Source organism: Notamacropus eugenii, chromosome 1 (assembly GCF_028372415.1).
Source record: "Notamacropus eugenii isolate mMacEug1 chromosome 1, mMacEug1.pri_v2, whole genome shotgun sequence".
NCBI classification, from domain to species: Eukaryota; Metazoa; Chordata; class Mammalia; order Diprotodontia; family Macropodidae; genus Notamacropus; species Notamacropus eugenii.
The window spans coordinates 61,116,364-61,143,542 of record NC_092872.1 but is presented as its reverse complement, the minus strand read 5'-3'; the positions used below and the strand labels follow the sequence as shown (position 1 = coordinate 61,143,542).

Below are 27,179 nucleotides of genomic sequence, written 5' to 3'. Positions count from 1 at the left end.
TTTCTATCAAACATTTAAGACAATGACTAGGCTTCCTTTAAGTCTTCTCTAGTCAGGCTAAATATAAGCAATTCCTCTGTCCTTGTATGATATGGCTTTCAGACTTCATGACATTTTAGCTGCCCTTCTGTGGCCACTATTTAATATCTCCGTCAAAAATGGACATGATACTCACAACGTGTTATAACCAACACAAATAAAACAGACCTGCTATTTACCTTGTTTTGGTGACTATATTTCTATTAATGTTTTAAACTAAATTAGCTTTCCAGTTGACACATCACATAGTTTATATTAAGCCTTTTGTGGACAGATTTCATGTTAGGAAGATTTATCAGTTCCACATGAGAACACAAATAAATATAAAATGATACAGGAAAGTTGCAAAGTACAGACATACTTAAGAAATATAACTGGAAACACTTCCATTAAAAATGTGAGCATACGTGTGGGCATAGAGGACTTCAGAATCCAGAAAAGAGATTGTCACCATCAGCTTTGTTAGAGAATTACTGACTGGATGCAGTGGTATTGGCCACTTTGCTGTTCCTTAAGCAACACACTCCATGTTGAGATCCCATGCATCTTCTTTTTCTTTTTTTGAGGCAATCAGGGTTAAGAGACTTGCCCAGGATCACACTGCTAGTATATGTTTGAGGCTGAATTTGACCTCTGGTCCTTCTGACTCCAGGGCCAGTGCTCTATCTACTGTGTCACCTAGCTGCCCTGATTCCATGTGTTTTCACTGACTGTCTCCCACTGCTGGAATGCCTTCCTTCCTTGCCTTCAAATCCTGGCTTCCTTGCCTTTCTTACTTCAAGTTTCAGCTAAAAACCTATCTTCTGTAAGAAGTTTTCCCTCCTCTCCCACAATGCTGGTGCCTTCCCTCTGGAATTATCTCTATGTTATCCTGCATATGTTGCTTGTATATATTTGTCTGCATAATATCTCCCTCAATAAATTGTAAACTTCTTGAGGGCAAAGACTGTTTTTGCCTTGCTTTGTATCCCTAACATTTAGCAGAGTGTTTAATATGTTATGGATGTCCCATTAACTGACACAAAGATTGAAAGAAATATAACATTTTATCTTTATAACGGTAACCAGTAATAATGTCCACATAAAATGCAATACCACGCTGAGTGGTCTAGCATTCCCAATATGCAGATAACAGGATTTTTCAAGTGACTCCAGAATTATTTGCATAAGGACCATGTATAATATTTGCAAATGGTGACAGTCCACTTTAGGAGTAGCCAGGCAAGACTATGTTTTATGTTTTGCATGGCTTAGTATTCTTGTACCTAAGCATCTTGAACCTAGTCATAACTCATATGTCCTTATGAAAGCATATGACAATAGAGTTGGAAGTTCATTGTAAGGAATCTAGTCTAATCCCTTTACAACTGAGGAAAATGAGGCCAGAGTTGAAATGCTTTAAGACTATACAGTTAGTGGCAGAATTGGGCCTAAAACCTAGTTCCATTTAGTTTTATGAGTACTTATTATTTTTCCCCATATCCTATGTCTCTCCAATTGAACATTTTTTTTTTTTAAAAAGAAAACCCTTAAGAGATATGCATAGTTCATGATGCTGAGTGAAAGGAGCAGAATCAGGAGAACTTTGTACACAGCAACAACCACAGTGTGTGAGGAATTTTTCTGGTAGACTTCATTGCAATGGAAAGACTTAAAAAATTCCCAGTGGACTCCTGAGGCAAAATACTTCATATCCTGAGAAAGAACTATGGAATTTGATCGCAGAATGAAGCAGACCATTTTCTTTTGTAATATGTTTTGTTTTGTTTTATGATTTCTCCCATTCATTTTAACTCTTCTATGCAACATGACTAAGGTGAAAATGTATTTAATAGGAATGTATGTGTGGAAACTATATAAAATTGTATGCCATCTCAGGGAGGGAGTGAAGAAGGAGGGGAAAAAATCTAAGATGTATGGACATGATTGTAGAACACTGAAAACAAAACAATTTAATTAAAAAAAAGAGATATGCATAGTTCAGCAAAACAAAGTCACATATCAGTTATGTTTAAAGGTGTTCCATTCTGCATTTTAAGGCCATCATCTCTCTGGCAAGAGAGGGGTGGTTTATCATTGCATTGATCAGAGTTTTAAAGTCTTTAAAGTTGTTCTCCATCTGTCAGGTGTGAGGTAGAACCTTTAAGTTGATTTAATTTTCATTTCTCTAATTCTAGTCATTTGAAACATTGTTAATAGCCTGGATTTCCTTTGAAAACTGCCTGTTCATATCACTGATTATTATTTAACCATATTTCTATTGGAGAATAGCTCTTAGTCTTATAATTTCAGTTTCTTATATATCTTGGAAATGAGACCTTTATCAGAGAAACTTGCTACCAAGACTTTCCCCTAACTATTTGTTTCACTTCTAGTTTTTTATTTATTCATTTATTTATTGTATTTAAATTTATTTATTTAAGTTTTCAACATTCATTTCCACAAAATTGTGGGTTGCAAATTTTCTCCCCATTTCTTCCCTCCCCCCACCCCACAACGCCAAGCTTTCTAATTACCCCTATCACCAATCTGTCCTCCTTTCTAACATCCCTCCCTTCCCTTATCCCCATCTTCTCTTTTGTTCTGAAGGGCAAGATAAATTTCTATACCCCATTACCTGTATTTCTTATTTCCTAGTTGCAAGAACAATACTCAACAGTTGTTCCAAGAACTTTGTGTTCCAGCTTCTCTTCATCCCTCCCTCCCCACCCATTCCCTTTGGGAAGGCAAGCAATTCAATATAGGCCATATCTGTATAGTTTTGCAAATGACTTCCATAATAGTCGTGTTGTGTAAGACTAACTATATTTCCCTCCATCCTATCCTGCCCCCCGTTTCTTCTATTTTCTCTTTTGATCCTATCCCTCCCCAAGAGTGCTCCCTCCTCCCACTGCCCTCCCTTCCATTATCCCCCCGACCCTGCTTATCCCCTTCTCCCCCACTATCCTGTATTGTAAGATAGGTTTTCATACCAAAATAAGTGTGCATTTTATTCCTTCCTTTAGTTGAATGTGATGAGAGTAAACTTCATGTTTTTTCTCTCACCTCCCCCCTTTTTCCGTCCACTGAAGTCTTTTACTTGCCTCTTTTATGAGAGATAATTTGCCCCATTCCATTTCTTCCATTCTCCTCCCAATATATTTGTCTCACTGCTTAATTTCATTATTTTAAGATATGATCCCATCCTATTCAATTCACCCTGTGCTCTCTGTCTCTGTGTGTGTGTGTGTGTGTGTGTATGTGTGTGTGTAATCCCACCAACTACCCAGTTACTGAAAAAAGTTTCAAGAGTTACAAATATTGTCTTTCCCTGTAGGAATGTAAATAGTTCAACTTTAGTAAGTCCCTTATGACTTCTCTTTGCTGTTTACCTTTTCATGCTTCTTTTGATTCTTGTGTTTGAAAGTCAAATTTTCTTTTCAGCTCTGGTCTTTTCATCAAGAATGCTTGAAAGTCCTCTATTTCATTGAAAGACCAATTTTTCCCCTGAAGTATTATACTCAGTTTTGCTGGGTAGGTGATTCCTGGTTTTAGTCCTAGTTCCTTTGACTTCTGGAATATCATATTCCACACCCTTCAGTCCCTTAATGTAGAAGCTGCTAGATCTTGTGTTATCCTGATTGTATTTCCACAATACTTGAATTCTTTCTTTCTAGCTGCTTGCAATATTTTCTCCTTGACCAGGGAACTCTGGAATTTGGCCACAATGTTCCTAGGAGTTTCTCTTTTTGGATCTCTTTCAGGAGGGGATCTGTGGATTCTTTCAATATTTATTTTGCCCCCTGGTTCTAGAATATCAGGGCAGTTTTCCTGGATAATTTCATGAAAGATGATGTCTAGGCTCTTTTTTGATCAAGGCTTTCAGGTAGTCCCATAATTTTTAAATTGTCTCTCCTGGATCTATTTTCCAGGTCAGTTGTTTTTCCAATGAGATATTTCACATTATCTTCCATTTTTTCATTCTTTTGGTTTTGTTTTGTGATTTCTTGGTTTCTCATAAAGTCATTAGCCTCTATCTGTTCCATTCTAATTTTGAAAGAACTATTTTCTTCAGTGAGTTTTTGAACCTCCTCTTCCATTTGGCTAATTCTGCTTTTGAAAGCATTCTTCTCCTCATTGGCTTTTTGAACCTCTTTTGTCAATTGAGTTAGCCTATTTTTAAAGGTGTTATTTTGTCAGCATTTTTTTGGGTCTCCTTTAGTAAGGTGTTGACCCGCTTTTCATGCTTTTCTTGCATCTCTCTCATTTCTCTTTCCAATTTTTCCTCCACCTCTCTTACTTGATTTTCAAAATCCTTTTTTGAGCTCTTCCATGGCCTGAGCCCATTGAATATTTATTTTGGATGTTTGGGATACAGAAGCCTTGACTTTTATGTCTTTCCTTGATGGTAAGCATTGTTCTTCCTCACCTGAAAGGATGGGAGAAGATATCTGTTCACCAAGGAAGTAACCTTCTATAGTCTTGGTTTTTTTCCCTTTTTGGGGCATTTTTCCCAACCAGTTACTTGACTCTTGGGTCCTTTGTCAAGAGTGGGGTATGCTCTGGGTATCTGTAAGATCTCAGTTCCTCCAAGGTGGCACAATCAAACGTGTACTGGTCTGGATGCAGAGAGAGATTTTTGTGCCCAGAATCTTAGCAGTTACCTCTCTACAGCTACCTGGCCTCCAGTTCTGCCAAGTCAGCACTGGGGGCTGATTTTCAGATAAGCTGGATGGGCAGGGCCGCCATTCAGTGTGACTAGGGCCTCCACACAGGACCAAGGCAAGACTCAGCTCTTCAATGCCCCCAGGGGTTTTTACGCTCTAATAGTGGTCCAGCTGCTGCGCCTGCTGATGTGGCCGCTATGGAAGGCCCTTCTCCCTTCCTGGCCAGCTGAAAAAACTCTGTCACTGACCTTTGGCGCCTGTGGGTTGAGGGATCTTCAAACCCGCTGCTGCAAGGACTGGGAATTCCACAGCTGGAGATTCCACCCCGAAGGGCTGTTGGTGAGCTGCGCTGGGCGGCCAAGGCTGGGCTGGGCTCTGCGCTCCACATCTGGTGCAACAGACGTTTCCAGTGGGCTTTTCAGGTCACCCTGGGCTGGAAATCTCCTCTTCTGTTGTTCTGCACTTCTGTTGCTCCAGAATTTGTTGAGAGTCTCTCTCTACAGGTATTTTATGGGCTGTGTGGGGAGACCCTGTGTATGTGTCTTTCTACTCTGCCCCCTCACTTCTAGTTTTAATTGCATGAGATTTTTCTGCAAAAACTTTCACACTTTATAATGAAAATACTCCATTTTATCTTTTCTGACTTCTATTGCCTGTTTAGTCACATATTCTTTCCCTAGCCACAGATTTGTTTCTTCCTTGCTCTTCTAATTTGCTTATATTATACTCATATTTGGAGTTTATATTGGTATACAGTGTGAGATGTTAGTCCATATCTAATTTCTGCAAGAATGCTTTCTAGTTTTGGTCAAGTAGTGAGACCTTACTCCAGTAATTGGGATCTTGGGTTTATTGAACAGTATGCTACTATATTCATGTGCTTCTGTATGTTGTGTATGTATTCAACTGATCAAACTCTATATTTTTAACCACTATCAAATTGTTTGTGATTACTGCTTTGCAATGTATTTTGACATCTGATACTTATAGATTTTTATGCTCACTTTTTTCATTAATTTCCTTTGACACTGTGATTGGTATGGTACTTAGTATGTACATTAACTTAGGTAGAATTCCAATTTTTATTATAATGGCTTAATCTACCAATGACCAAATGATGTATTGTTTCTTCTTTCCTACAAATATTTGGTGCTCTAATACATGGCAAATTATTTTCTATTCCCATTCAGCAATTTCCAGAGATGTATCAGCTCTTATTTCTTTTTAAAATTCTACTAAGGTGCTTACTTCTTTCTGTGGTACATTTAAGTACAATTTAATTTTCCTTATATTTTTATCATGTCAACATTTAATATAACTTTATCTGAAATCACAATTACTAATCTTGACTTTTTTAGTTCACTTGAAACATAACAGATTTTATTCCAGCCCCTCACTTTAACTCTAGGTGGATCATTATGTTTCTTGTAAAAAATGTATCATTGGATTCTATATTCTAATCCATTTATCTATCCTTTTCCATTTTATGGATAAGCTTTCCCCTACACAAATAAAGTTATGATTTTGAATTATTTTCCTCCATCCTTCCACTTGTTTTTCCTTTTTCCAAATATGAAGGTGGTAAAAGCAAGAGAGTTTGCCTTCTCTTTCCTTTGCCCTACCCTTGATCCTAGGGTTTTAACTTCCTTCTTTTTTTTCCCCTTCCCTCACATCTTTTTAACAACATCCATTTGCTCATTCTGATATCATACTGAAGGGATACAACATGCATACATTTAAGGAGATATAAAATACATAAGAAGTAAATAAATAAATATAATTCAAGAAGCAAGAGAGAATAATAACCAGGGGTATCAAGAAAGGCTTTCTCTAGGAGGTGGTACACCAGCTGGGCCCTGAAGGAATCCTAGGAGGTAGAAGTAAGGAGGTAGTCTACTCCAGGCAGTAGACTGGAGATGGTGGACTAGAGTAGACAGTATGGAGGAAGGAGGTGGAATGTAAAGTTTAAGGAAAAGCAGGTGGGTCAGTTTGACTGGAATGTCAAATGCATGAAGGTAAATGGTAAGAAATAAGACTGGAAAGATAGGCCAGAGTCAGACACTGAAGGACAATACTAAGTGTAATGCTTCCCCACCCATTCATGGGCCTGCCCATTAATGGCAGTTTGATTAGGGGAGAGCCGTAGAAGGCCCACCACTTTTGTTAATGAGGTTCTCAATTCTCTAGCTCTGAAAAGTGTATAAATACTATGTGAGGTTTTGCTTAGGGGCTGACTCATTGCAAGTGTTTGCTTGGCCAGGTCAGACTCTGGGCAGCTGCTAAGGAGCCCTGCAGTTTTGAAAATCCAGATGTTGGTGCTTCTCTCTGGTAACTGTGTATATGTGGTCAGACAGTTGGATCTGTCTGTTGATCTGTGATGTATGTATTGCTTACGGTCAGGCAGTTGGGAGCCCTGTCTGTTCACTATTGCTTCTTTGTATTTTTCTGAAGTTCAGGATGATGACTTTTTCCCTGAACTAAGTAAATGATATATGTGCTTGCTTAAAGTGATTGTTGACCCCCCTCAAAAGTTACCTTTCCTTTTAGAAAAGCAGATCAAAGAATCTGTGATAGCAGGTCATATTGGATATGTCAGGGTGCTTGCTTTTACACCAAGCTGAAGAGTTTGTTTACATTATCCTAGAGGTAATAGGGAGCCCCTTAAGGTCTTTGAACAGGAGAAACTGATATGGCCAGGCTTGAGCCTTTTATTTTAGCTGCTCTGTGGAAGAAAAGGCTTCAGACTGGAGTCTGATGTGAAGGGTGTTGTAATAGTCTAGGGAAGGAGAGCAGGGACCCTGATGTAGGGTGCTGGGCTTGTGAGCTGAAAGAAGGGGTACTTAGGAAAGAAGAGGTGGAATACTCAAGACTTGGCAACTAGCCAGGATTTAATAACACTGGAAGATGACAATAACATCTCACCTTTCTATAGTACTTTAAGATTTACAAAGTGCATTCCTCACAACAACCCTGTGAGGTAGGTACTGCATTATAACCTCCATTTTACAGAAAATGAGAGAGGTGACAAGATACATGTTTAGCAGATGAAGTGCTTTCACAGCCCCTGGGAACTTTTAAATAAACATAATGAAGAAATTAGGGAAGTTAAGTGCACGTGGGGAAGGAACTTGTACTTTTAATTTTATGAATAAATTTGTATCTTAAAATGTAGTAAAACTTTCTCCACACTTATTTCTTTTTTTCACAATCTGTAATTGGCTTAAAAATTTCCTTTAAGTTGGTCCAAGCATCCTTGGCATAAATGTTCTTGTAGGCACTGTTTTTTTCTTGAACAGGATCTGAATTATGGCAACGATGACACTTGGCTCTACTTGATTTATACCATTCATTGGCAGTCTGGTTGGTGACTGACAGGTATAGAGCGAAGCATAAGTAGCCCCCAAGTAAGAGACAAAGTACGATGACAAATCCGAGCATGAAGACAATTCTTGGAAAGGTCAAAAACAGATACTGCAAGGGAAAAAAAGGTGCAAATCTGTTATTTTGATGGAAATATCCACAACACAATACAATTTAGTCTCGGTATTTTCCATGAACATCTATATTATCTACTTAATTATCTTTCTTATTAATGTATAATACATAGCTAGTATTTCCCAGTTTACAAAAGCATTTTCCTCATGATAATCCTGTGAGGTATGTAGTGCAAGTCCTTTCTTTTAGGTAAGGAAAATGAAGTTTAAAGAAGTTAAATGCCCTGCCAAAGACACAAAGAAAATAGAATCAACGCTCAAGCTCAAGTCTCCTAATTCCAAGTCCCGGGCTCTCTCCATTGCACCAGGTGGTGCTAAACTCTACACACATCCTGCAGGGCTGTTTGTAAATTGTAAATGATGGAAAACAAGTGACAAAAAGAAATGCCTAAACTATACTGCATTCCAAGCAGAGTTTAAACTGTCTGGGCTAGGGAAGCAGAGAAAGAGCTGCATAACAAGACTTAAAGAGAAAAATGGGGTGGGAACATGTAAAGATGGTTAAAGACTCTGGGCCAAGACAGACCCCTGCACAGAGGCAGACTACCCACTTCCTATATACCTGTTTGAGCAAAAACTAAAAATAACCCTGGACCAAGACATCCAATGAGAAACTAGAGTAAATAACTTCTTTCATCCCAGAACTGCACAAAAAAGTTGTCCAAAAGGGAAATGGGAAAGGGGGGTACCAGCAAAGGCAAACAAGCTGGTAGCCTCAAAGCTCATGGAGACCAAGGTCAGAGAAGCAGTGAGCAAGAGCAGAACCCTGCAGTCAGAAAGCCCCAAAGTGGCCAGAAATCCCCATGGTTGTTGGAAACTCACAACAGAAACCTTGGAAGCACCAGTGGCCACAATCAAAGCATAACAGCTATGCAAAGATAGACCAGGATACCCCTGGCATCAAGGGGTCTGAGGTGCCCTATCATTCTGTCTTGAAATGCCACAGAGGGGCCCTGAAGATCCAGCGCTGCTAACCCCAAAGACCCAAGGGGAATGCCTAACCCCAGGAAGTAAAAGTTCACTTAGGAATCCAGGTGACTCCGAGCAAAATCAAAGAGGCCTGCCCATCCCATTCAGCAGTGCAGGAGACAGAGGCTGACTCTGGTGTAAGGTCCCAGTTCAGGAAGTAAAACTGAGGAAAAGGACACTGACCATTGTAAAAAAAAATTAGCAGGAAATGCTCTTTCTCAGTTAAATTTTTGCATTTTCCATAAGACCATAGGAATAACCAAAAAAAATTAAGCAAGCTCATAGAAGCAGAGTTTAGACATGACCACCACGGGAGGGGTTGTGAAATAACAGGTATGCTGATGCTTGGCTGTGAAGAGGTTCAAACATTATGAAAAGAAATTTGGAATTACATCCTGTAAGTCACTCATCTACATAAACTGTTCTTAATCCAGTGACACCACTGATATAACCACAACTGGATATAACCAACAAATGGATAACGGAAAGAGATAAAACAAAGTGGGTGTCCATCAATTGGAGAACAGTGGAACAAACTGTAGCATAGTGACACAACAGAATATAATGGAAGGGCAGGTAGGTGGCACAGTGAATAGAATTCTAGACCTGTAATCAGAAAGACCTGGGTTCAAATCTGCCCTCAGCCAATGACTAGTTGTGTGACCCTGGGCAAGTCATTTAACTCATTTTGCCTTAGTTTCCTCATCTGTAAAGTGAACTGGAGAAAGAACCGGCAAACCACCCCAGTATCTTTGCCAAGAAAACCCCAAATGGGATCACAAAGAGTCAGACATGACTGACATGACTCAACAACAACAAAACTATAACAAATATAATGGAACATTATTGTGCTGTAAGAAAAGGTGAAAGGGATGGATTCAGGAAAACCTAGAGACACTTGTATGAAATGAAGCAGAGGCCAGTGAGCAGAATCAGAACTATTTATTTATTAACCAAAACCATGTAAAATAAAACAACTCTGAAAGACCTCAGAATCTTGATAAAGACAATGACACGACCAGTCAAGCCCAGCACACTATCCACCTCTTGGTAGGAAAGTGATGACGATGATGATGACAACATTTCTACAGTACCCGCCACGATTCTCACAATAACTCTGGGAAGTGGGTGCTATTATTTCTCCCCTTTTTATAGATAAGGAAACTGAGGCAAACTGAGATTAAGTGACTTGCCCAAGTTAAAAAGTGTCTGAGGCTGGGTTTGAATTCATGTCTTCTTGACTCCAGGCCCAGTCCTTTGTATCCATTGTATCACTAGCTGCCTCTAAGTATGGAAAACTCTAGGTGAAGAATGAAATATGTGTTTTTGTCCTGACTAATACAACACAAATTTGTTGTTACACAAGACAAATTTGTGTTATAAACATAGAAGGGCTTTTTTGGAGGGAGGGTAAAACTTAAGTAGAGCTCAGGGTTCGTGATGATGATGAAGTAGACAATGAAACATTTAAAAATACACAGAAAAGAGCAGAAGGGAGTTCAGAAAGGGGACCAGGCAAGCACTGCAATGTTGAGATTAGGGAGCTCCCTGTGTGGACACACCTTCTCTCAGTGCAGGTCACAATTTCAAAGTTCCCTGGAAGGCTGAGAGGCTTCAGTGACTGGCTCAGTCACACACCTGACAAATGTCAGAGGCAGGATTTGAACCAGGGACTTCTGGTTCTGAGGCTGGTTCTGTTTCCATTATCTCTCAATGACAGTACTGTTCTGTTCAACTGAACAGAGATAAGGACTGGATCTATGAATTCACTTTCAGAACCTTTTGGGTTCAGGAAACACCTTCTACCTATACAATCACTGAGAGGTGAAGTAATTTGCCCAGGGTTACAGAGCCTGTATTTGTCAGAGATAGGACTTAAACTGAGATTTATTAAGTTTGATACTGACCCAGCACTGGGTCACCAAACATATGTAGAAAAGAAATACAAATACACCATGTACTGGCCACAATGCAACAAAAATTACATTCAACAAAAGGCCCTTGAGAAAAGAATGAGAAACCCATTGCAGATTAAATAACATAATTCTAAAGAACTGGTGGATCCAAGAATACGTTACAGAAACAAGAATATTTCATCAAAAAATAATTATTATGAGTTTCACAGGATGCAGCTAAAGTAATTCTTAAGGAAAAATTTGTAATCTCTTAAAATTTTCATCAACAAAACAGAAAAAGAGCAAGTTAATGAATTGGCCACACAAAACCCTTAACTAAACCTCAACTAAATAGAAATTCTTAAAATTAAGGATGATGAATAAAATTGAAAACTAACCCCCCCACTGACTTGATAAATAAAAACAAGCTGTATGTAATAAACTCATGTTTCACATGTATCTCCCTCTCTTCTTCTGGTATTCTTTGTATATGGAAATATTGAGGTTGGGGATGATTTTTTAATTAGAAATCTTAAAAAAATTAAAAAAAGAAAACAATCTATCGTTGTTGCCTCTGTTTCCTCACCTCCTCATTCACTCCTCAACCTCTGACAACCGAGCTTTCATCTTCCACTAGTCTAACGACACTGCTAAATATCTTCAGGATACTACTGACCTTTCCATTGCTGAATCTAAGGGCCCTTTCTTAGTCCTCATCCTCTGACATTTTTATAGCATCTGATATTGCTGACCACCTCCCAAGAATTCTCTCTTCCTGCAGCTTTCATGACACCACACTCTCCTGTTCCTGTGCTGCTTGCCTTATGGCCCTCTTTGTCTCTTTCACTGCTTCATCTCCCTGCTCTATTGCTGAAAAGGGGGTGTCTCCCTAAAGTTTTATTGCAGGCCTCTTATCTTCTCTTTCTATATGCTCCTCTTGATTTCACTCACTCTGATAGCTTCAATTATCACCACTATGCAAACAAGTCATAAATATGCATACCCAACCCTGAATTTTTCCACATTTCCAACTACCTTCTGTATCTCTCAGCCTGGTTATCCAGCACCTCAAACTCGACTAGTCCCCATCTGAATTTAAAGTTTGTTCCCAAAATCTATCCCTCCTTTCAATTTTGCTATCATAGTTGATAATGACACTATCTTTCCAAACAGGCTTAAAACCTTGGAATAATTTCTGGATTTCCCCTGTCCCTCAACCTCACATCCTATCACCACAATCAACTGCTGAATCTACCTTTATAACATTACCTTCATCTATCCACTTTGTCCCCATTCAAAGTGTTACTCCCTAAACCAGGTCCTCGTTACTTCTCCCTTGAAATATTCTAACAGTTTGTTCATTGATTTCTTCACCTCCAATCTCTCCCTTTTCCAATGCATCCTTCACACATTCTACAAAATGATTTTTCTAATAAAAATGTCTGATACCCCATCCAAAAAAAATTTCAATGCTTTTACCCTTTCCTACTATATAAAATAGAAGTTTCTTATTCTACTGTTTAATTTTCTGGCTTAATTTCATACTACTTCCTTTCATATACCCTAAGTACCAACCAAATTGAACTACCAATAGGGCCTGGTCTTGTCATGTACTCTCTCACTTCTAGGCATTGAAATCCTTTTTCTTTAAGGTCCAGGTCAGATGCTACCTAGTCCATGAAACCTCAATATCTCTCTCACTTCCCCCTATGATCCTGACCCAGCTGAAAGTGATCTCTTTCCCAATTTTCTTACAGCACTTTGGGACTCACCTTCACTCTTATCACATGCTACCTTGTATAATACTTCTGTGCATATGTTTCTGGTTCTCCTATTTGATTATAAAATACTCAATAATAAGAACTGTGTCATTTTCCATCTTTGTATTCCTGATCTAGCACAGTGCTTTGTATATATAGTAGGTCCTTCACAAATGCTTGTCAAATAATTTGTTGAATTTAAAAGTGAGAGAATAGAATTTTATGTTTAATGGGGAGAAACTGTCTCTTTTAAACAGTATATTCAAATGAAAAATTGATAAACTGAAGTGTGCTTACCTGTACAAGAAAGGCAATATCAACAGGTTGTTTCTGTCCATGGTCATCAAGGTATGTTCCCAATGTCATACCCGAGACGAACGCCAAATGGATTAGAAATGCTATAGTTATGATGGCAATGCTTGCAGCCATCGCAGTCAATGTCAAGAGGTAGATTAAAAAGTATCTTGCATTTAAGGCACCAATGCAGTTGTTTACCCAAATGCAGTGATGATCAAAACGATGCACACATCTGTTACATATACCTATATGCACACACAGAAAAACCAGGAATGAGCAACAGCATTACATGTGACTTTAAATTTTTCAACTGTAATTGTACATATTTTTTTTTTCAAAATTAATTTTGAAGGTGCAACTGGACTGTGATGTCATATTATGCAAATTATTGCTGTGGTTTCAGAATAATGCAGCTGCTTGGAAAAAACGAGGCCTCCACCGATGCTTACAGACAATACAGTACAGTGGTAAGGACAAAAGATTTGGAGACAGAAGGGGAGAGGGCTCACATTCTGGCTCTGATTTGCTGTGTGACTTTGGACTCAAATTCTTCATAATAAGGGGGCAGAGCAAGATTGTCTAACATCCTTTTTGGCTCTAAATCTATCATGCTAAGAATACCCTGAGGTCTGACTCATCTGAGGACCAACACAAACTTTCCATTACCAAGGCACTGGTTCTAAAAACTGGAATGTGGGCTACAAGGTTTCTTAAAGATCAACCAAACCAACCATCTCATTTTTACAGATAAGGAAAGTGAGGCCCAGAAAGAAGTGACTTGTCCAAGTTGGCATGAAAATTAGCAATGACAAAACCATGGACAGATCTTAGCTCTCCTGAATTCCAATATGATGGTCTTTTTTATTTTTATTTTTTAAACTGGACCTAAGATTTCCTCCACACAGGGAGTTCCTGAAGAGAACCTTCCTTTACCACTGCAGATCCGAACCCTCTCTATAGTTCTGATCTCAGGGAGTTCCTGTGGAGGGCATTGAAATTAAGTGACCCTCCTCTTCCTACCCTCTCTTCAGGGAGAAAGGTCAAACAGCTCCAGGACTGCCTGCAGGATGCCTCTCTTTGGCACTCGGATGTCTTCATCCCCTGGCCCTGGTCCCTTACTACCTTCCCAGCTTTCTTATACCTTGCTCTGCCCAGCACACAGGAAGCGCTGAGTAAACACTTGCTGACATCTAGACTCTGATCTAACAGCACTGGCCTCTCTGCCATTCCTCAAACATAAGACTCCCAACTTCCTGGGATGCCCTTCCTAACCAAACCAGTTTCCCTGGCTTTCTTCAATACTGCTCAAATCCCACTTTCTGCAAGAGGCCTTTCCTGGTCCCTCCTGATTCCCCTACCTATTAACTAATGCTTTCCACTTTCAAATTACCTTCACATATTCTGTAAATAACTTGTATGCAGCTAAATATTTACCTTTTGATTCCTCAATCATAATGTATATTCCTTGACAATAGGGACACTATGGGTTTTTGTTTGGTTATGTTTGGGGGCAGGAATTATAGGGCTTTATTTCTGTCCCCAGTGATCAGTACAGTGCCTAATACACTGCATGTGCTTAATAAATGCTTGTTGATTGACTGACTGATTTAGCCAGGATCACATAGTCAATATATGTCAAAAGCAGAATCTGAACCCAGGTCTTCCTGATTCTGAACAAGTCTTTCTATGCGCTGTACTATGTTGCCACTTCCAATGCTCTTTACAGATGCTTAAAAATCAGGGCATAAAGTCCTTGCTTAAGCTCTGTGGACTTACATGACTATACTGGGTTGTGAGAAACTATTTTTGATATCCCTTCTTGACTGTTTTCCTTGCCAAGGGCAAGGTTCCTATGAATTTGGATTGTTCTTCTGTCTGAGTCCTCTAGATGGGTATGAAACTCTGGATATTGATCCGGATTGCCTATTCAAGACTCCAAATCTAGATAGCTCCTTATACTCTTGGCTCTTGCCTTTGCACTGTTCTCTCAATTTATAGTACCCAAATTTCCTCTCTTTCTATGTTTACTTAACATATAAAAACCCTGCCAAAGATTATTCAGCACTTTCCCCTTCTGTTAGAGAACTCTAGGAAACATACATACTTTTTTGCTAAAGTGGAATCACAAAGCTTTGCAGCCAGCAAATTTGCCCGACATGTGAAATACCCACTCTGTCTACATATGTAGACAACTGCAAAAATGCAACATAGATAAATATGTCGTTTGTACTTTAAAAATTATAATTTGATCCTAGTGAGGCTAAAATCTAATCTAATCTAATCAGAAATAAATTGTTGTCTTGCATAAACTCTTAGAGGCTCTGCCAATATCCACCCCAGTTGAGAAGATATTATTCTCTGAGTTGTATGTAGCAGTAGTGGTTAAAGTAATATTGCCTTGCAATCCAGATGAAAGTAATTCAAGGGCTAGAGGTTTCTCAGCCCTGCTTCAATGTTTCCCAGGGCCTACACTTTTCCCATTTGAACAAAAATAGCAATAACAGTGATTGCTATGAAAAAAATTTTTTTTCCCCCTGGGGTAGGCTTGATAATGCTAAGAGGCACTTACTACAGTGCTTTGACCTGGCTGGTTTCCTCAAGTCACAGGTAGGGCACTTCATGTTTTTCAAGAAGATCACCTCATCGTATTCATAAACTTGAAGAAATGATTCTTCATTTGATTTTGTTATTATCCCTATAAAAAAAAGAAGTAATTTTCATCACAAAATAATATTCTTTATATACAATGAGTCAGCAAAGCTACATGAACAATACCTTTGGGAGGCAGGGGCTCATGGGAACAACTGAAATGGGGAGTCAATTGTTTTGCTATGGTCAAATCATTAATTCCAGTATTGATTGGCTCAACTGTGTGCCAGATGTTATACGAAATTTAAATTATGTATGAAACATAATCACTGCTTTCAAAGAGCTTGGCATGATGTGAAACAAAAATAGAAGAGTACAAAGAAGTCAGAGAACCAGTGAAACGCAATGAGGCTTTGAAGGGTCTTCAGGTGTTACCTGGCAGAACTGAATTCTCCAACAACATCCCTAGCAAGTCACTGAGCTGCTGCTTCAAGACCTTCAAAGACAGGGACCCATTACCTCCAGAGAAGTTGCAGAAGGATATGGAAGTCAAGGAAAGGTAGCAGCAACAAGCCCTTACCAAAGTAGCTGAAAAGGTTCCAAGGGAGCAAAACAGGATGTAAGCAATAGAAGTTCAAGTAGAGAAGAAAAGAAGGCTGAAAACTGGAAAATAACTGACCAGACAGATAAGGCATCCTCTAACATGCACGGAACATGAAGAAACAGTTAACAAAAATGAAATGTTATTTAGACATTATAGGATGTACTTTTGTTGTATGGAATTCTCTCTCTGAGGCCCTAGGGAACCACAAAAATAGGAGAAGGGTAACATTGTTAGGGGTTAAACCTGTAACCAACACACCATAACTATGCAAGGAAGATGCAGCATTTGCAATTATTAATTACTCCTTTCTGAGAGAAAAATGTGTTCTCTTGGTAATTGTTACTTGCCACAGTGATCTAAGATCTGACCCCCGAATATTGATGACTTGGAAGTGAGAGAGAGAAGGAAGTAGGCAGTAGCTGTTGAATGCATTTGCACAGATGTAGAATAGAAAGGAGTGAATATGAAAGTGGAAGGATGTCCAGCTGTAGATTCTGTGTTCAGCCTGAATGAGTAAGTATCAATTTTAGGGAGTTTGAGAAGAGTGGCTTCTAGGGCCAGAAAGAGGCAGGCTTTCCCTGTCTGTGTTAAGTCTTCATTCCAATGTCCCATGGTCCCAGTGTTTGAGAAGTTGTGATAATAAAGCCCTGATAGATATGAGACACTGCTAGGTATATGCACTTATGTAAAACAAAAGAAAGCAGCCCAGAAAAAATCAATAAGCCAAAGCTTAGGAGTGAACATAATTAGTGACAAGTGGTATAAAGTGCTGTTCAAATGAGTAAATAGCTTTAAACCACTTATAATGTCCAAATGACAAATCACATTTACCATCTGCACATAGATAGTTCCCTCAGGAACTCAGTATTTCTTACCATAAGAACTTAGTTTGTGGAGGTAAGAATTCTTTCAAGATTTACCAGAGTACTAAAAATGGAAAATTAGAGTACAAAAATGTCAACAGTACACTGAGTTAAGTTTTAGGGAAATACCAAGTAAGTATATGCTTTTAAGATAGAGAAATGAATATCAAAAACATAGGAATCTGATAATATTTGAAAAAGAGATGAGTTGCATGAGGATGCCATAACTTTTACACAATTGTGCTAGAGAAAATATGGAAAGGCTTGCAAGGTTTTGCAAAAGCACAGTTACTGCTGATTTCAGTTTATTCCTGCCAAACCCTTGCATATTCTCTGAGCTCAAGACCTTGGGCAACTTTTGCAGAACAGACTGAAGAAGTATACATACAAAGACAGAACAGAGTCAGAAGAAAAGCCTTCTAAGAACAAAGGCTACCATAGCCATCCAGAGTCCCTGGAGGAGGGCTAGGCTATTTCACTTTATTCCCCTAGTTCTGAAATGGCAGGAGGATAGACCATGTGAACAAACAGCATCTCAGAAGTTCTGCTCCTCCAAGACTTCCATCTGTTTAACACGGGTGAAAAACTGGTGAAATATACAACCCCGCTGCCCTGGTTTCTGAACTATAATAAAAAGCTGTAGACTACACAGAAAAGGCCCTGATTAATGAGGGATAAGTAAGATTAAGTTTCTATACCTCTAAGGTTTTTGCCACTTCTAAATCTATGGTCCTTTTATGTTCTATTTCTCCACTTGGGGAGAAAACCTAAAATGGTCTGTATAAATGGCTATATGATTTGTATGTAAATGGGCTATGTAATTGGGCTCTCCTACATCAGCAGAGCTGACATAGTTTTGGTTTGACAACGGCACTGCTTGTTCAGAATCTGAGAGATCTCCTATCTGCCTAGAAGACTGTATAATGAATCACTTAAGCAATCAAAGAATATTTCTCAATGTTAAGCTATTATTGTTGATAGACAAGCTTTATGGGTGATCTAGCCAAATGTGCACTGATTAGTTTGAATAGGCAACCTTTATTGATTTTCAACTGTTTGCACACACATATTCACGTACATACTCTGTGAGAAAAGTATGCTTTCAGAAAAGAGCTGATTACTCAGTTCTTCATCTTACTATCTGGATTCTTTGTCTTATTTGCTAACTGATCAAAATCAAGTTCAACTTACCAGGGTTGGTTGTACAACTCAAAAAGAAAAAAAAAAGGTTTATAATCAACAGCAGATATGGCAGGAGAAGAGGATATGGTGAGAACTCCAGTTCTTGACAGTAGTAAAATATCTCCCAAGTGTATTCACTGTAAACAGCCCCTTCTAAGGCCAAGTGCAGGATGATGAATATGCAGTTTCTGAAAGAAAATAAGTACAAGTCTCGTCCTCTCTCAAAGTTTTCCAAATGTTAACTCACACTATGCTGAAGACATTTCATTATTTAAAGAAGAATCCAACTGCTATCTTTTAACTCAGCTGTAAAATCATGGTACTGCACTATATGATCTCTTAGGACTCCAGAGTGGGGAACCTGCAGCCTCCAGGCCACTGAGGTCACAGGTTCCCCACCGCTGTTAGACTTAGGTTCTTTCTAACTCTTTTGTGTACCTTTATGATCATTAAAGTTCCTTGAATTACTCTATTTTTAAAAATACAAGTGAACATTTCCTCTAACACAGAAACTGCCACTAATTCTCAGAATTCGAATCAAAACTAGAAATGTCAAAACAACAGATTTATTATACTGCTGTGACACCCATGACTGAATCCTCGCACTTAAAAAGATTCTTGATGTATGAGGCAGGCATCTTCAGGTATTTCTTGATTTAGTCAAAATCTGGCATACAACAATTCAGATGGATAGGAAAGAGTGAGTGAGTCATGGAATCACAGAATTTAAAAAGGGAATGGGCCCTTGTGGATACTACAGGCCACAATCAGATTCCTTTTGTGTATCAAGTTCCACCAATATGTCTGGGTAGAGACAGAGTGTGCTGGATTTGGAGTCAGACAGCCTGTGTCTCTGAACTCCAATTCTGTTCACTCCCTATAGAGCTATAGGCAAGGTATCTCTCCCTTCAATCTCAGTTCCTGAAGGGGTTGAGTGAAATGACTTCTGAGTTCTAAGTTTAAATCTGGATTTTATATATGTGATACAATTTTAGAACTAAAAGCTAAGAGATTATCTACTCTAGTTTCTTCATTTTATATATTATATATTAGGAAATTTTATATATTATATATTAGGAAACTCAAAACTGGACAGGCTAAATAAAACTGATCATACAATAAGTGGCACAATTGATATTAGAAGAATTATCTCTACTCACAAATTTCATTTATACCCAATTTTTAAGAAATCTATTTCATAAACTTTTTCTTTTCTCAATTTGAACACAGACAGCGTATACACTAGAAATATAATAGAGTAAACGTGAATGAAGCTGATCAGACTTGCCAGTCTAAGTAGCAGTGAATTATTCTGTCTAGTTTCAGAATACTAAAATGCTAGTGTTTATATTTTCACAATTTATACCTCTATCCTGTACATTCCTTTCTTAAATTTAAACAGAATTCTTCAACATTTACAGATTCAGAGATGTTAGTAAATATTCACTTTGTCAGGTACTGAAAAACTACCCTGAAGGAGAAGGTTCCTATACAACCCCTGTACAACTTCCTTAAAGACAAAATTTCTTAAAGTAATCTCAGAAACAGTAGACCCTCTACAAAAGAGATTCTTAACCTTTTGGAGTATGATGGATCCCTCTAGCAATATGGTTAAGCCTATGCATCTCTTCTCAAAATGCTTTTAAATGCATAAAATAAAGTACATGGGGTTACAAAAGAAGCCATTTATATTGAAATATAACCAAAACACTTGTGGAAAACAGCTTAAGAATGTCTGTTGCTAAGATTTTAGGAAGCGCAACACATTCAAAGAATACATACTGAGTTGATAAGGAAATATTGAGCAGGAAACTACAATTAACCTACCTTTGACAAAACTCTGTTGGTCTGGAATAAACAAGGTCCACAATGTCCATTTTAACCAGTGCTCTGAACAATGTATTTTTTAAAATATGGAAATAATGAATTGAGTCACTGGGTAAAGGAACTCACAGATGACTTTTTCAGTACATAGCCACTGTAAGGTAATGTGGTGAACACCACAGCATCATGCATACTTATTATAATCAGACCTTAACGCAGCAGTCTTTCTATAAGCTTTGTTAGTCATTCAAATGTAGTACTGGCTTTTCTTCTACTGCAACAGATACTATTGAGAAAACAAAAGTAATCTGTAGCTCATAATGCAAATGCATTTGTCAGCATAATCAAATATATGGTATTTGTATTATCAAGTTACTGCAGATTGAGCCTGCTTTTGTCAGACCTAAATTAAATGCTGATAAAGTTAATTATTATAAGCTATAGGAAGCATTGTGAAAATCATAGTAATGTGAAAGTTGGTCAAAACTCTGGTGCTGTGGACCTGGAGAGAGTTGGTTCCTCAACTAAGGGGAAGCTGGGTATGTGGCCTTCCCCTCAGAAGAAAAAATCAGATATCATGATCATGAAGAAACCCTGGCGAAGCTCTAGGTGAGATCAGAGATCATAGCATTATCATAAGTAAAAGACACAAAGACTTCACAGGAAGAAAAAAAAAAGACAACAGCCATCAGGGGAGAGCGTCCCCATCCTGACATCCCAGTGTTTTAATAGAGATGGTCAACCCAGGGGCTAAGCTGCTGAGAGAAGCCTCAACAACTACTGAAAAAGATCACACCTGATAATGAATGGGCCTCCCTCAGCAGAGAGCCTCTGTGGGAGTTCTTCCAAGTATTCTCTTGGAACCCAGTTTTAACCTTTCCCTCATTCTCCCAATTCTCTATCATTCATGCTCCACTTTAATTCACTCTCCTTACTGGCTCAGTTGCCTTCAGTGGTGACCTTCCTCCTGCTCCCCTTCTACATTCCTGCTCCAGCACCCTACTTCTGATGACGTGTTGCGATACCTGCCCATTCCATTTTAAATACTCCTATCTTGTTTTAGCTTTGTTACTCTATAATCATTTTTCAAAAGCTAAATGCTACAATTCAAATTAAATCTATATTTTATGCTTGCTGTAATATAACACTACTCTCTATTTTCCCTTTTCCAACTCCCTTCTTCCTTTTAAAATAATCTCTTTTCTTCCTCTTTCTTCTTCCATCTCTTACCTTTTTTGCCTGTCTTCTGCATACAGCCATGGCCTGACTCCTGAAAGCACTAGCAGATGGGTGAAAAGAGAGGTAAGAATGTCCTCCAATTTTGTTGTGGGAGGGTCTAAGAGCCATTCCTGGCACCATTATTTTTATGAGTAGAACTGGAAAGACTAGGAGCACAGGTAAAGACCTGGTATAATACTTGTGACACCTTGCACCTGGGTCTTTGGAGGTCACATCAGGACCTTAGACTCTCATAGAAAGGCAGTGCACTGCTCCTGATGGTCTCAGATGCCAGAATAAAAGTCAGAAGGACCAGGGCCTCAGATGCTGGACCTAAGAGGATCCGAGTGCATGCTCCATGTGTGAGAGCTTGTGCGTATTAACCATCACTTACAATCTTGGGACAAGTGTGAGATCAGCTGCATCCTTGGCAACCCAGACCTCAATCCTGAATTCTCTGCCACCACTTCCCAGTCAATCTGTTTCTTGGTAAATGAAACACCACACCAATGACACTGTCTACCATTACAGTACCCTGGAAGGTAGAGTCTCCAACAAACTGGTACATAAGGTGAATGAATTTGTACTTCCTGATTCCCAAGTCCTGGTGATTCAAAGTCAACATATCCCAAGGCAAAAGCTCCCTCTACCGTGCTGCCTCTCTCCATGCTCTCATGCTTAGCTCAATCCTTTTTCTCCCTTTCCATTATGTTCTCTATAATCCTTTCTTGATTGCCCTGGCTATAGTACCTTCCCTCTAACGGCTACCTTCCATCTCCAGTCATCCTGATCTGTATCTTGCCTCTGGACCCAGATGGCTCTGGAGGAGTGAGGCTGATGAATTTGTACAGCCCTCCCTCACTTAAATCCAATTCACTTGCATGTGATGGCATCACCTCCCTGATGTCAGGCTCTTCTTTAAGAAAAAAGAACAAACAACTCCAACCTTCATCTATTCTTTATTTATACAGATCTTTATCTCACTCATTAAAATGTGAGCTCCTAGAGAGCAGGGGCTGTTTTAGCTTTTTTTTGTTATCTCTATGCATAATTAGATACCGGACATATTGGAAAAAGATATTGTTGGTTGACTATTAGCAAAGCTCCTTTCTTCCTACATCACTTTTTCCCAAACCCTTTGATTCTGGAGTATTCCTTTCCACTCAAAATACTGCCCTTATGTTTATGTAGATATGTTGATGTTCCCTCCAACACCTGGCCTCCTAATTTCTACAGGTCTTTCAAATTCATCATTAATAATTCTGAAATTCCTTTATTTGACACTAACTTCTTACGACTCCATGTCTCCCTATGCTTTACTCCTCCTAAACCTACTCTACATCCTCACTATGACTTCAGGACTTCTATCCTAAAGTACTCTCCCAAGCTATAACCCCTACTCTAACCTCATTTTTCTCCCTCCACAAGCTGGACCCAGCCTCCTCTGAAGAGAGAGCTAAAGGAGTCACAAAACTGTGCTGCCTTGGCCCATTACAAATTTGTAATTTACATTACAACATTTATAACATTTACATTACAACATTACAAAGTTATCTAATCTCAACAGGACCTTCACTACAGTAAGGCAATCCTTTTACTCTTCCCTAAATTATTCTCTATCACATTCCCTGAGGCAGCTCTTCTAACCAGTCTTCTCTTTCCTCAAACCTACATCACCTCCTCCACTCACCCATTTAGCTAAGGACCTGGGCCTCCCCACCTCAAAGCCAATTAACACCATCCCCCATTCTCTTCTCCTTTACTATGGTAAAGGCCATTCTCCTCACCAAGACTGACCATATACCTGACCATAATCCCACCCTTTTCCCTATTCAGCAGATTTGCTCCACAATTATCCCCCTCTCCCTCCAACCCTATCTCTATCTACTTCTAGTAACCTTCAATCTCTATCTACCACTAATTCCTTTCCTAGTATCTACAAAAATGTCCAAGTCTTCCCTGTCCTTAAAAAGTCCTTACTTCTTACCATCTCCTTGAATTAGCACCCTCCATTGCTCCTCCCTGTCACAGCCAAACTCCTAGGAAATGTTGTCTAGGCAACCACTTGGTGGTTCAGTGGATACAGTCTTGGACTTGGAGTCAGGAAGATCTGAGTGAATCCTGCCTCAAACACTTAGTAGCTGTGTGTGATCCTGGGTTAAGTCTCTTAATCTCACTCTGCCTCAGTCTCCTCACCTGCAAAATGGGGATAATAAGAGTACTTACCTCACAGGATTATTGTGAGGGTTAAATAAGATAACATGCCAAGTGCTTTACAAACCTCAAAGTGCTATACAGATGCTAGCTATTGCGCATATACTATTAGGTGATACCCTGTTTTCCAGAGCTAAGGCCTAGCAAACAATCTGTGCCCTGAGCTTGGCATAACACCAATCCTTTGCGTCCCTGAGCTTGGGCAAACACCAACAGGCCCAAACATAAAGGCCTACTCTTTTATCACTAGACAACCTTGCTTCACTGTTGCTATACTATACTGCTTGACTTTGTCTAGCCACAAATACATAAATCAAGGTTCAGTCACACTAAAGCATGTCCCCCTACTAGGACTCATCTTGCTGGTGAGTCATTTCCCTTACTTTGAAATTAAACTTCTGTTTTATTCATGACTTTCAGTTCCTGCCACCCATAGGTTAGAGGCCAGTTCAGCCTGGTTGACATTAACTGGTATCAGAGGTGAGGTTAGACATGGAACCAGGTTACTGTACTTTCTGGTACCAGCGGAAATGGACAAGGCTCCACTGGACATTTATTTCTCCAGAGTCTGACCCCGCTTCCCCCCAAAACCTCATCTGGTGAGTCCTCTGTTCTTATCCCTTCTCCAATCTTCCAAGCTCCCATCTTTTTTTCCAAGCTTCCACTATTTTTTGTGAAGAAAACTCCAGGTCCCCTCCAGTGACCCGGTTTGTCTCAGATCACTCTGGTAAGGATACCCTTTCTTAAACTACATGCCTGTGTAAAGTTATAACTGAACACTTTGGTAACCCATGTACCTCTGTATGGACTACTACTGAGTGCTTTGTTAAAATTATCTGCCTGTTTGTATCTGTTTTGTCATTTTGTCTGTGTCTTTGTAAAATGTAAAATATCTGTGTTGTGAGCTAGGTTCTGTTATCTTGAAAGATTTATAATGCAGTCAATCAGAAAAACTTTTAAGGGCTGTAACCAAAGAGCTGAGAACACTAGGAAAAATTAATGAACTTTCATACTTGAAGAAAAAGTCTCAATAAGCAGGACTAACTCCCACTTTAGGCTTTCCTCAGGAGATTAGGTTATAAGAAAAGAGAAAAAGAAAAAATCTGCAAGACACTTTTTTCTATCATGTCAGCTTTGTCTATGTTGGAACTACAGAAATAAAATCAGATAATAAAATCTGTAAAACTGCTAAAAACATTTTTAGTAGATTAAGGAATTTTAAGATTAACCATTTTAAGATGACAGGGAAGAATTCCCAAGAATTTGGATACCAGGAACTCTTCTGAAGTATCTGAGTAAGTTCTGGGTTACCATTTTGTAGAATTTGTTTTAAGGAAAAATAAGGATTAGATTTTTAAAAAGTTGTAAAAATAAATGGCAAGATTAATAGTTTCATTGTTCTAGGGCAATGAAGGAAGGCAGCTAGTTTAAAAGTAATCCCAGAATGTAGAAAAAAAAAATAAAGTTTGCACTTCACAAAAACCTCTTGTTAACCTTCCTTGAAGGATTGTTTAAACCAGAAATCCCCTGTAACTCCCCCAGTTCAAAGACTGTCTCCCTCTCCCTGTTAATCCCTCCTATCTCAAATCAGATTTCCAAGTAAAGGTAGTGGGGGGAAAAATGCTGGAAAAATGCTTGAATTATGTTCTAGCTGCAGAAATTTATTAGTTGTGTAATCTTAGGCAAGTTATATTATCTCCGTTTGACCCAATTTTCTGATCTATAAAGAGAAAAATAATAAGAGTACGCAGTTGTTATGAGATCAAAACAATATAATGATTGTAAAGTGCTTAACACAATGACTGGAATATGCTAAGCACTACATTATTTCTTTAATTGAATATAATTGTTCCATACCTGATAACTCTAAAGTGATTTTAAAATGCTAAAGGTAATAATATCAATGATTTTTATATGCGATAATTATGAAAGCAGTTGATGTCATCTGGTTTTGTTTCACGTTTTAAATACATGATATTATCTGCCATTATATTTCTAAATTTGCTTATATTATGCAATTTGAGATACCATTGTAACAGAAACGTATTAGACAAAACAGTCTTTTAATCTGGATGCTGTTACACATGAATCAGGCTTTTAAAAGGATATGATAAAAAAATAGATATTTGAAAACTATTAAATATTTGAGTTCTTTTTAATAAAACAGATATATATTCAAGCCCTAAATTGTGATTAGTGAAATTTTGCTATTTGAGGTAAAAATCCTTGGGACTGTAATTTACTCTTATTTTGAGCTTTGATTACAGGGATAGTTGTCTGAATTGTCATGAAACCAATAGTAGAAAATGGTATGTACTGCAGTCTGGAAATTGCTTAAGGTGGATGTCAGTATCTCAGAAAAGTTTTGAGGACAACTTTGGCATGGCCTAGGTAGGTTTCTCATGACTCTATTTCCCTACTATGTTGTTTCCTTTCTGAAAAAGAAATTTCCCCACCTGGTTAATCCTGAGCCTTGCTTTTAACATTATATGACTACATGATTGGCTGTCAGATATGACTCATGCCTGGAATCAAACACAGCGAAGAGAGTTCCAACTCCTCCCCCTAAACCCCCGTTATGATACATGATATTGTTATAACTATGTTCCTCTTTTTCCTTTTATAACAAATTTCTATAATCAAGAAGTCTTGTAAGTACAATATTAAATCTATTAAATAACAGATTGATACTGGAACATTTCTGAGTTACTATAATAACATGCAAGTATGAACTGCATTTGTGGTTATAAAATAGGAATGATATCTTTCTAACAATTAGACATGATTAGACAAAGTAATAAGAAAAAGATGTAATGTAAAGGTTTTCTCAATAGATGAAACAGTAAATTCTGAGAAAGCAACAGGACTGGACTATTTTCTCTAAGAACTATATACAGATACATGTGATTGGCTTCCAAATTTATCATGAAAATTCAGGCTTTGAGTATGTTTTAGTAATAAGTTTTAAAAACTAGATTAAGGATTTTACACATAAATTGTGTTGATGATGGTAAAGAAAGTGACATTATTTCCCCATTTTTAAGGTATCTGTCAGATAATCTCAAAGAGCAGAAGAGTTAATTTTGCAGTTGGACACTCATACTATATTTTTAAAATATTCTTATATCAGGTACAGGATTTAAGTAAGGATAGAAATAGCAAATGTTATATAAACTGAAATTCTCTGAAGTTTCAAGATTAAAGAAGCAAATTTAAGTGAATTTACTAAATCAAATTATCTAGAAACCTCTAGATTTGGAACTAGAGAAGCAGAACCCCTTTTAGAACTGTCCTAAGAATAAAGCCTATTGTTCAAAAAAAGATATCTAAGGACCACATAACTACATGAGACATCCAGGACTCAAAATGTGCTGGTTAAATGAGCATGGAGAACAGGCTACTAGGATGCAAGAAGACATAATGTCAGTTAACACTGGTGATAATGATTATATTGCTTTTTTAAGTTTTCTTCCTTACCCTGGTGACATGTAAATCCCCCTTCTCAGAAGCAGTCCATTGTAGCCCTCTAAGCAGTTTCATCTATAGCTGACTTAATGTAATTATGCAATTATGGGAATTGTGAGA

General features: G+C 38.4%; 1 protein-coding gene across 14 annotated transcripts in view; it reads right to left on the bottom strand.

Annotated features, from left to right (window-relative positions):
- Positions 1-7,555: 7,555 nt before the first annotated feature.
- The window catches only part of ZDHHC4 (zDHHC palmitoyltransferase 4), a 38,617-nt gene continuing 18,993 nt past the window's right edge, over positions 7,556-27,179 (bottom strand). For all 14 annotated transcript variants that reach the window (XM_072604086.1, XM_072604045.1, XM_072604004.1 and 11 more), the window contains 4 exons: positions 18,348-18,526; positions 15,670-15,795; positions 13,101-13,345; positions 7,556-8,156 (listed from right to left, as the gene is read on the bottom strand). In XM_072604086.1, the coding sequence (XP_072460187.1) occupies positions 7,875-8,156; positions 13,101-13,345; positions 15,670-15,795; positions 18,348-18,526 (832 nt within the window). In that variant the 3' untranslated portion in view covers positions 7,556-7,874. The remainder of the gene's footprint in view (positions 8,157-13,100; positions 13,346-15,669; positions 15,796-18,347; positions 18,527-27,179) is intronic.